The 11,628-nt window shown below is 35.4% G+C and overlaps 1 protein-coding gene across 2 annotated transcripts; it reads left to right on the forward strand.

Annotated features, from left to right (window-relative positions):
• Positions 1–607: 607 nt before the first annotated feature.
• Positions 608–5,536, forward strand: LOC131075659 (cationic peroxidase 2). 2 transcript variants are annotated; one of them, XM_058012501.2, is made up of 3 exons: positions 608–940; positions 1,014–1,356; positions 4,957–5,536. In XM_058012501.2, exons 1-3 carry the CDS (start codon positions 731–733, stop codon positions 5,370–5,372), a joined length of 969 nt encoding a protein of 322 aa, XP_057868484.2. In that variant the 5' UTR covers positions 608–730; the 3' UTR covers positions 5,373–5,536. The 2 variants fall into 2 exon arrangements, with proteins under 2 accessions (XP_057868484.2, XP_057868483.2); XM_058012500.2 differs by lacking the exon at positions 4,957–5,536 and adding an exon at positions 3,435–4,044.
• Positions 5,537–11,628: the final 6,092 nt, after the last annotated feature.

Below are 11,628 nucleotides of genomic sequence, written 5' to 3' on the forward strand. Positions count from 1 at the left end.
TGTGTTTGATTTCGTGTGAATTTGCTTCCACTATTCATTATTGTTAATTAACTCAATGTATTAATTATTACAAATTAAATAAATTAATATTGTTGTTGTTTCTTGTTGAACAATTAATTTGTTATTAGATTATAAAAATTAACATTACAAATTAACTTTTTGCTTTTGTTTGCATGTAATTTAAAACATAATCATCAGCACTTTTGTATAAATTGCGGTTTAAAATACAATTGTCGGCTACAAGTGTTACCTGAAGCTGCTTCCACTGCTTCTCTCAAACCTTAATTTAACAACTTTAATTGTTCATGGGTTTACTTTATTGAGTGGTGCGGGCACCACCTAAGCCAGCGATGAAACAGCCTTCTGAATAAGAGAGAATTATGTATGTTAAAGCTGTGAATTAGTGATTCCAGGGCTAAACTTTTGGATTACTCTCATCCATGTTTTGAAGCTTAATATGGTGAGGTACGTGCAACGTGCATCACAGGAAGTGCTTTGCGAATTGGAATCCACTCCCAACGTGGATACATCTTTTCCCTCCTTCCTTTCTTTAATAGATGTAGATCCGAATACAATGGCAGACAACGTTTTATCTGATATACTGTACATTGTGCGTTGTAGTAATTTGGGTTCGCCACTTCTAACTAGCAGCCCCACAAGCTCTGATTTACGAGCTATAAAATCCTCTGCTTCCATGGGATATCTGTGACCAGGGTGAAGAACAAAAGGAATGGATAGGAAATATGAAAGTTTGCTTCTATTTCTTATTGTGATTATGGTAGTGGGCAAAGCACAAGGAGCTACGAGAGTGGGTTTCTATGCGTCTACATGCCCAAATGTTGAATCTTTGGTCAGATCCAGTGTCCAGTTTTTCATCAGTTCTGATGCCTCGCTTGCCCCGGCTTTACTCCGCATGCACTTTCATGACTGCTTTGTACAGGTAAGAAAAGTTTTTTCTTTTTCTTTTCTGTATCTCTTGATTTGGGCTCTGATCTCTGATTTTGTTTGGTTAGGGTTGCGACGCATCGGTACTAATAGAAGGATCGTCGACTGAGAAAACCGCGGGTGGGAACACAGGATTACGTGGATTCAACGTTATAATGGATGCAAAAGCTCGGGTGGAAGGAATGTGCCCCGGAGTGGTATCGTGTGCGGACATACTTGCCTTGGCAGCCCGCGACGCTGTGGTTTTGAGTAATGGGCCTTCGTGGGACGTACCCTTAGGACGCCTGGACGGCCGTAGATCGGTTGCCTCCGATGTTGCCAACATTCCCTCTCCCACTGACTCTCTTGACATTCTCATCCAAAAGTTCGCTTCACGCGGTCTCACTACACGGGATCTCGTTGCTCTTTCTGGTGGGCTCACTCGCCCTTTTCTTTTCCATATTTTGTGAATAGAATAGAAGACAAGATTTTCCAGGTTTATAAAGTAATAGATCTTTTATAAGATGGTAGATCTTATCACTATTCTTTGATGCAAATATAATCAAATAAATTATATGGAGTTATTTAGAAGCATAAAATAATAATCATCATGAATTGTAGAAATATAATGTCTTTGAGATCTTATCAGATATTGCTATCAAGATTTCACTCTGTAGTTTTTGAATCAAACTTATTGATCCATGTTTCATGAGTAGTGGTTCACAAGAATCAATCTCTCATGAGAATAAATGGTATACTTATCGCTCATTGCATTTAGGTGATGCTTACAAAGTAGTAGATCTTATTGTTTTTGTATTTTTGAAGCACAATGCAATAATCATCATGAACTGTATTTCTCTGAGATCTTATCATGATATTGCTATCAAGATTCCATTCTCTAGTTCTTGAGTCAAACTTATTGACCCATGTTTCATGTGTAGTGGTTCACAAGAACCAATCTCTCATGAGAATAAATGGTACACTTAGCACTCATTGCATCTAGGTGATGCATACAGAGTAGATCTTATTGTTTTTGTATTTTTGAAGCACAACGCAATAATCATCATGAACTGTAGAAATAAAATGTCTCTAAGATCTTATCACAAGAATCAAACTCTCGTGAGAATAAATGCTACACTTAGCACTCATTGCATCTAGGTGATGCTCATAGAGCAATAGATCATATCATTTCGGTATTTTTGAAGTGTTGATATTTTGTTATTTAGTTTGATAATGAACTTCAGTATTCTCTAAACCATCTCTTCGTTGAATAGATCTTGAAATGAAGTTGTTGCCTAAATTCTTTATTTCCACTATTTTAGTTGTGCTAAAGACATAAATTTTGTCTTCTCATACTTCTTTTGACCTTTTTTCCCTACTTATTTCACACCAAAGATGATGCGACTTAGTCTTTAACTAGGCTTTGAGAATCTTTGTTCTCTAAGAGATATTGGAATGTAAATAAGCCTTTGTTAATGGTCAAAAGTGGGGTTCAGTTCACCAATGTAATATTTACTTTTTCTCCCTCACACCTTTTCCTACATAGAATTGTGACTTGTTTACAAGAAATGCTTTATTTCTTTGTCATTATTAGGTAAGTATTCAAGTGAATGTATCATTTGATTATACACTTGTAGATTTTCTTTATTCATGTTTTTTTCTCTCACTTGAGACATCCTTAAAGACAGTATTAGACTAGTGATTTGTCTAAGTAATCTACTCAATTTCTCTTCTTTTTTTAAGATATTTTCAAAGACACGCCATAGCAATGGTTTAATAGTAATTGTACCTATTCTAGCTAGAAGAATCTTATTGGGGACTAGAATTTTAAATTGAATTTTCTTGTGATCATGTATTTTTATATTGTCTAGTATATCAACAACTATTTAGTGTGTAAATTGCTACTAGCCCATATTTCAGAACTCATACAACACCATCAAGTTTTTACCAAGAATTCAAACATAGTCTAAATAGTTGTCCAATCTAATAACTCTATTCTCTACATCTATTTTGAAGGGCAAAAAATGCTCTTCATTCTTCTCAAATTCTCTTCCATTTGCAAGTTTCCCAACTAAACTCGTTCAAGCCAATCCCAAGATATTTATAATTTATTGCTTTCTCTAGAATACTTCAAAATAAAAATCATATTGATTCACTTTGTTCTTATAGGAGAATATTGTGGTCTTGGTCAGCCTAGTAATGATTTGCATACCCACATCTTTGCAAAAAGTGATCAAAGGAAAACAAATACTTCTTATAAATCTTGTTTTTAATTCGAATTTCTGTAAAAAAAAAATTATGGACAGCACTCTATATTACATTTGGATATCAAGATCTTTTATTTTACACGATTACTCATTCTTAAGAATCATGTAAAAAACCTTATTGAAATCAACAAAAAAGCACTATACTTCAACGTTTTCAATGATATGTATCAATGTGATTCTAAGATCAAGTTAAAAAAATGTTGGTTTGGGCATTGAGAATGAAGTGAAATGGCGTTTGAGCAGGAGGTCACACAATCGGGCAGGCGGACTGTCAATTCTTTAGTTACCGTCTTTACAACTATAAGGCCACGGGTATAGCAGACCCCACCATAAATTCGACATCATTAAGGCAACTTCAAAACATTTGCCCTCGGAATGGCAACAACAATGGGCGAGCGGCGGCTCTTGACAAAGGCAGCAGGAGTACGTGGGACACCACTTATTTTCAAAACTTACTCGCAGGAAATGCAGTTTTGGAGTCGGACCAAGCGCTGGCGGGCGACCCTTCCACTCGCTCCCTTGTTAACACCTTCGCAACTTCCTCCGATTCATTTGACGACGCCTTTACCAAATCCATGGTGAAGCTCGCTAATGTTGGTGTTAAGACACGAGCCGATGGTGGTGAGATTCGCAGGATGTGTTCTGTCGTCAACTTCTGAACGCTCTTTTCTTGCTACAACACGTTCTTCTACTTTTCTCACAATCAAAGCTTCAAATATTTAAACTGAAGTTTGGATTCTAGAAAGGAACTGTCATTTCAGTCCAATACACCTTGAAGATAAAAAAATCTATGTCCAATATATCTGGTGAAATGTTATTGAAAAAATTAATGAATCAGTATTATATGGTTCATTTGTGATAATTTTTTATTTATATGATAGAATGCAATTATAGGATACATGTCTTGCTCCATTATAGGTTCTTATATGTTTCTTATTAGTTATTATATATATGTATGTATATATATTTTTTGTAACTCAAAGGTATCTTTAAGACCCAGCCCAGCGTCCAGCTTTTCTTACTTTGGGCTTACTACCAAGTTGGGGTTAGGAAGGGGCGAGCTGGGGCGAGCTGAGGTGAGACTAATCCCTGAGGATGCACACAATCACCCACAAACTATATGTTTCTTTTTTTTTTTCCTTCAAGTTATTTCACAACAAAGATGAAAAGGTCAAAAGTAGGGCAATATTCCTCAAGATAATATTTCTTTTTTCTCTCTTAACAATTTTTCCTATGTAAACGTGACTCGTTTACAACAAATGTCTTTATTTATTTGTCATTCTTAGAAAATCATTCATTTGAATGTGTCATTTGCTCATAAGTTGCAGATTTGTTTCATCTATGTTTTTTTCTTTCACTCAAGATATCTTCAAAGACAATATTGGATTAGTGATTTGTCTTCATCTACTCAAACTTTTTTCAAATATATGAAAAGACACACCATATGAATGACTCTAATAGTAATTGTACCTATTTCAACTCGAAGGATCTTATTAACGACTAAAATTTTAACTTGAATTTCTTATTATCATATAGATTGTCTCCAAAGATCCATAAACTAACTCTCTAAATTACATTGAAATATCAAGATCCTTCATTCTAGAGCATAACTTATTCCTAAGAATCATGTAAAAATCCTTATTGAAAGCAAGAGAACAACGATAAACTTCAATCTTTTCAATGATATGCATCAATGTGATTCCATGATCAATTAAAACAATGTTGGTTTGGGCACTAAGAATGAAATGAAATGGCGTTTGAGCAGGAGGTCACACAATCGGGCAAGCGGACTGTCAATTCTTCAGTTACCGGCTGTACAACTACAAGGCCACAGGAATGGCAGACCCCACGTTAAATTCGACGTCGTTAAGGCAACTTCAAAACATTTGCCCTGGAAACGGCAACAACAACGGGCGAGCGGCGGCTCTTGACAAAGGCAGCAGGAATAGGTGGGACAGCAGGTATTTTCAAAACTTATTGGCAGGAAATGCAGTTTTGGAGTCGGACCAAGCGCTGGCGGCTGACCCTTCCACTCGCTCCCTCGTTAACACATTCGCAACTTCCTCCGATTCGTTTGACGACGCTTTTACCAGATCCATGGTGAAGCTCGCCCATGTTGGCGTCAAGACGCGAGCCCATGGCGGTGAGATTCGCAGGATGTGTTCCTTCGTCAACTTCTGAACACTCTTCTTCTTGCTAAAATTTTAATAAGTGCTCAAGTTTTTCCTTGTAATTTTCACGCAATGGAAAGCTCCAAGATATTTAAACTAAAGCTTGGGTTCTAGAAAGGAGGCCTTCCAAATACACCTTCAAGACCAAAAATCTATGTTATTAAAATTAAATAAAACGACCTAAATCAATGTTATAAGGTTCATTTATGTGATAATTTTTGTATTGTTTTGGTTTTAGTTATGTTGGATTATTATGTTAATTTGAATTTGATTACGATATAAAGTAATTGTGGGGTAGATATATGTCTTGTTCGATTACATATTCTTCTTGACTATTACACATTGTTTCAATTATAATCTTCATTATTGGATTTGATGCTTAATTTTAAGTGTGTAGGAGGAAATTTGCAAGAATATGAATGATAGAAGAAATATGGAGGAGAACATCATTAATATAACTTAGACATCTTACCTTGCCTAGAATCTATGGTTGATCAAGTTGGTGTCCATGAGACTCTTGTGGTTATGTTTGTTTGCTTACCATATCCTATTTAGTTGTGAATAAAAGGATGTTCCTTGTGGTTTATTTAGTTTGCAACCAATCCAAATCATCAGGTTTGAATGAGTTCGTAAAATATATTATGCTATTGGCAATGCTATGAATAAAATTAGAATCATCAATATATGCTATTCATTCAATCCTATGAACATGAGCTAAGATCATCCATGTATGCTCATGTCATGTGGCAAGGAAAAGGCACATTTTCTCATGAATAGTAATTGGTGATTTTAGTTAAAATGAATTGTGGATTATGAAGATTTTAAGTATGGTAAGTTAAATCTTAAGCACATTGGAAATGTTTGGTTTGAACCACTTTTTATAGGACTTAAATTGAGGAAGTTTTGCTTAGTTAGTTTTAGGTATACTTAACCCTTATCTTGTCTTAGGTCTTGTGGGTCTTGTGGGTCTTGTTTGGTATTTAAAGCTTGTAATTTATCCTCAAATTATAAATTGGGACCTTCTTGTCACTTTAGGAATCAATTTTGGATCCTCAAAGAATCCCATAATACATTTCTATGCATTTTTCATATCCATAATCAAATGCCTTATTTTTTATTGACATGGGTGATTCTAGCATAGCCTAGACAATTTGTAGATATACTAGGAAATTTATATTGGTAATAGGAACTATTTGGAACTAAAAGGGTCAATTTGCATCAATAACAAGGATGATCCTCAGATAAATAATACCTACCAATTTTTTTTGGAAACATTTTCAAAATAAAAGTGGTTCCTCAGGTTGTGTACCTTACATTATTTCCATCTTATTTTTATAATATTTAATAGCCTTGATATTTATTCATCTTTTTTTTTTTTGAAATTTGTGCTCTTGAGTGATAATAACTAATTGACTATTTGGTTAGTTGAGGTCTTGGATCTCTTGACTATCCTACATTATGAGTGAGTAAACTGAAAGTTTGGATGTCATTTTCATATATAGTATGGAAGTTGTCAATGTGTGTTATTTTGTATCTCATCCTATCCTTGTTTTTTTGTGAGAGATGGAGGTTTTCTTCTAGTATCCAATCATTGTTACATTAGAGATGATTATACCCTATTATATGGTCATTATATTAAGGTCATCACACGATGTGACAATTTCTATGTTCCACTTATGTAGTCATGCAACTTTGTTTGTTGATCTTGATCTTGGAGATTTTATAATGTATTTTGTGGCACCTCTCATGATTAGGTGCACATCATGGCATGTTTGTGTCACAACTACTTCACAAAAAAATTGCTCATCCATTCTTTGATCATTAATTTATTGGATAAAATCTTGGTTCACTAAAATTTGTGTGAGATCTCTAGGTTGTGAAATTTGGAGCTCTAGTTCAAGTATGTGTGTGTGTGTGTAGGGTCATACCTTATGCTGCAGTAATAGAGGGAAATCCAAAAGAAGGATTGTCTAGCTATTCCACTTAGAGTTAACATAATTAAGTAGATTCAAAATAGAAAGCAACTTATCATTGATTTTAACATTAAAAAATAATATGATTATCTCATTGAATTTTCATGTGCAGATTATGAATACAACCTAGTTCAAAAGTCACCATAGGCTTATTACTTGATCTTACCTACAAACATATGTTAGCTATGATAATTCTACTATCTGTTGGCAGATTATTGACATGGGTGATTCTAGCATAGCCTAGACAATTTGTAGATATACTAGGAAATTTATATTGATAATAGGAACTATTTGGAACTAAAAAGGTCAATTTGCATCAATAACAAGGATGATCCTTAGATAAATAATACCTACCAATTTTTTTGGAAACATTTTCAAAATAAAAGTTGTTCCCCAGGTTGTGTACCTTACATTATTTCCATCTTATTTTTATGAAATTTAATAGCCTTGATATTTATTCATCTTTTTTAAAAAAAAAAATTGTGCTCTTGAGTGATAACAACTAATTGACTATTTGGTTAGTTGAGGTCTTGGATCTCTTGACTATCCTACATTATGAGTGAGTAAACTAAAAGTTTGGATGCCATTTTCATATATAGTATGGAAGTTGTCAATGTGTGTTATTTTGTATCTCATCCTATCCTTGTTTTTTTGTGAGAGATGGAGGTTTTCTTCTAGTATCCAATCATTGTTACATTAGAGATGATTATACCCTATTATATGGTCATTATATTAAGGTCATCACATGATGTGACAATTTCTATGTTCCACTTATGTAGTCATGCAACTTTGTTTGTTGATCTTGATCTTGGAGATTTTATAATGTATTTTGTGGCACCTCTCATGATTAGGTGCACATCATGACATGTTTGTGTCACAACTACTTTACAAAAAAATTGCTCATCCATTCTTTGATAATTAATTTATTGGATAAAATCTTGGTTCACTAAAATTTGTGTGAGATCTCTAGGTTGTGAAATTTGGAGCTCTAGTTCAAGTACGTGTGTGTGTGTAGGGTCATACCTTATGCTACAGTAATAGATGGAAATCCAAAAGAAGGATTGTCTAGCTATTCCACTTAGAGTTAACATAATTAATTAGATTCAAAATAGAAAGCAACTTATCATTGATTTTAACATTAAAAAATAATATGATTAACTCATTGAATTTTCATGTGCAGATTATGAATACAACCTAGTTCAAAATTCACCATAGGCTTATTACAATCTTACCTACAAACATATGTTAGCTATGATAATTCTACTATCTATTGGCATTGAGTTGTCATTGATGTCAACCAGTATTGCAGGCTACCGGTAGGGTGTGTCAACCAGGTATGAAGAAGATTGAACCGGCCTAAAGAAGATAAGTATGATTATGTGTTGACGATTGATATCACCGGTATAAGGTGAGATGTAGGAGTGAGTTGGCATGCCTAAGTATTAACCGGTAAGGCATAAACCCGTATGAAGGTTGGTTGGTTGTTTGTTTGTGATGAAGAGGCAGAATGTTAGATGAATCAGAACAACACCCAGTGAGCTGAACAAAACGAATGGCATGAAGACATACCAGAAGGTTAGATGAACTGTCAGTATTGTATAATATCGATAACAATGGTTGCCTTGTGTATTTGGCATACCGATAAAGGTCTGTACCGGTAGAAGGGTTTGTACTGATAGAGATGTTCAGGGTTGGACCGACTCTTAGTCGGTGAGTTGAATGTATGTCGATGTGTGCCATAGGGAGCTGAGGTGGCAAACATACAGAGGTTGATAAAATGTTCATCGACATGACTCTCTGTGTAGTTGGTGGTCATTAAATGATAAATCCAAAAATCACGGTATATTATCCGATCGTTGCAGCTCGAGGAAGGATGGACAATAGAGAATGATCAGATAGTTGTTGGCATGGTGATCAACACACAAAATCTGATTGCAGATTGACCTCCAGGTAGAAACAGCTAGAAAAAATGAGGTCGACCAAGATCAAGGCCGAAAAGCAGGGTATAGTTTGCTATTTTTTGAAAATATGCATCAGATGAATAAAAATGTGTACATATGCATCTCCTCATAGCAGGTGAATGATCCAAGGTAGATCAAAAAATATTTGATGCAGATCTAGTCGAAGGAAAGAAACCCTAACCGCCTGAAGTTGAAATTTGTTGTTGGCAGGAAAACTTGTTTTTAAATATACAAGTCTAAAATCGATGAGGTTGCTATTGCAGAATGAGATGTGATTATGCTGGTGTATGAAAGATAGAGAGAAAATATTGTTTAAGTGAAGAACAAAGAAAATCTCTAGTGACTGTGTGTTGAAGGAGAAACCGACAAGGTGTGAACTGGAAGAGAACAACCGACAGAGACAAAACTTGTCAGAGTGTGAGCAGGTGTGAGGAGAATCCAACAAACAAAGGAAGGGAAGTTTTTGAAAGAGGAAGAACCAACATAAAGGCAGTGTTGCAGTGAGTGTGGAGGTTTCACAGACTAGTAAGATTGAAACTGGTAGAGTAGTGTATTGAAGGGTTGTAAAACTTCATTTGCAATAGGGAAGTTATTTTTGTATTTGAATCATCATATTGTTTTCACTAAGTAGGTGCTTAGTGCAGGGGTTGTAGCTCCTTTAGGTTTTAGCCTATAAATTGTTCAGGGTTGGTGCTCCTTTGAGTCGGTGCTCATAAATAAGGGGTTGGTGCCCTAAAATTGTAATAAGATCTATTATGTTGTGAGGCTGGATTGGAGCAGAAGATCTCCAGTAGCTATTCTCACCGAGGTTTTTCCCACATTGGGTTTTCCTCGTATATCTGGTGTTATGTGTGCATTATTGTGTATGAGTTATGTTGATGTTAGAGAAAATCCTTTCACACACTTAGTTTGCATTGTTTGGGCTACGGGTCAACACTCAATTTGTTTCATATTGTACCGGTATATCCCTGTTGAAGAAAAGGTGTTTAAATCACTGATTTACCCCCCTCTTAGTGATTCATTGTGTCCAACAATTGGTATCAGAGCATAGGTACCCTGTTCTGTCAAAGCGTTCTCTAGCTTGGGTAGATCCTGTCAAGTGTTCACAATGGCAAGAAATGATTCTGCCTCCTCAAAAGCTCCTATGTTTGATGGTGTCAACTATGCCTTTTGGAGTAGAAGAATGGAAACCTATTTGTCCTCTCTAGGTTGTGATGTATGGATGTCGGTTGTGAATGGGTATACAATCCCTAATAATCCCCCTACTGATCTAGATGCTAAGAAGGAATATGAGAACAATGCTAAAGCTAAAAATGCCATTCTTAGTGGGTTATCTGACAATGAGGTTGTTAAGGTCATGCACTGCTCATCTGCAAAAGAAACTTGGGATAAGTTGCAGAAGATATTTGAAGGCGATGCCAAAGTCAAAGAGGCCAAGTTACAAACATTGAGAGCACAACTTGAGGGTTTGAAGATGAGAGATGAAGATAATATTGTTGACTATCTCCAAAGGATTGATGAAACAACAAACACCATTAGAGGGATTGGAGAAGAAATAAATGATGAGGTGGTAGTAAAGAAAGTACTTAGATCTCTCACATCTAAGTATGATACAAAGGTTTCAGTAATAGAAGAAGAAAAAGATCTGAAAGTCTTTAACATGGATGAGTTGTATGGTTCCCTAACTGCTTATGAGATGAGGATTGTCGGTACTGAGGCTGTGAAGAAAGAAGTTGCGTTCAAGACATCAAGAAAAGGAAAATAAGAGTTTTCTCATGATGGAACCAATGATGACTCTGATGACATCATGGAAAAATTTGTCAGAAGACTCAAGATGAGTTTAGGTAAATACAAAGGCAAGCTGCCTTTGAAATGTTTCAACTATGGAAAGATTGGACATTTTTCTGCTAAATGTCCCTATGGTGATAAGAATGAAGATGATCAATCAAGTGGTAGCAGATCATACGGTAAGGACATGAAGAAGAATATCTACCAGTATGGTAGAGGAGGCTACTTGAAGCAGAGTAGTCTTTATACACATGAAAATGATACCACAAATGAGGAGAGTGTCTCAGATGACTATTGTAGTGAAGATGAAGTTAGTGCAAACCTCTTTATGGCTCAAGAGGTTCCGACACCTAAAGAAGGAGAAGAAGAAGAGAAAGAAGGAGAAGTAGATCTTGAAGCAGAGCTCATCAGCACCTTGGAAGAATTGAAGAAAACAAGAAGAGATCTGAAGAAGGTGAAAAAGGTTACAGTTGAAGAACAAGAGTTGTTGGAAGAATCTCTTGAAGAATCCAAAAAAACAATTACAGATCTAAAATTTCAATTG

Source organism: Cryptomeria japonica, chromosome 6 (assembly GCF_030272615.1).
Source record: "Cryptomeria japonica chromosome 6, Sugi_1.0, whole genome shotgun sequence".
NCBI lineage: Eukaryota > Viridiplantae > Streptophyta > Pinopsida > Cupressales > Cupressaceae > Cryptomeria > Cryptomeria japonica.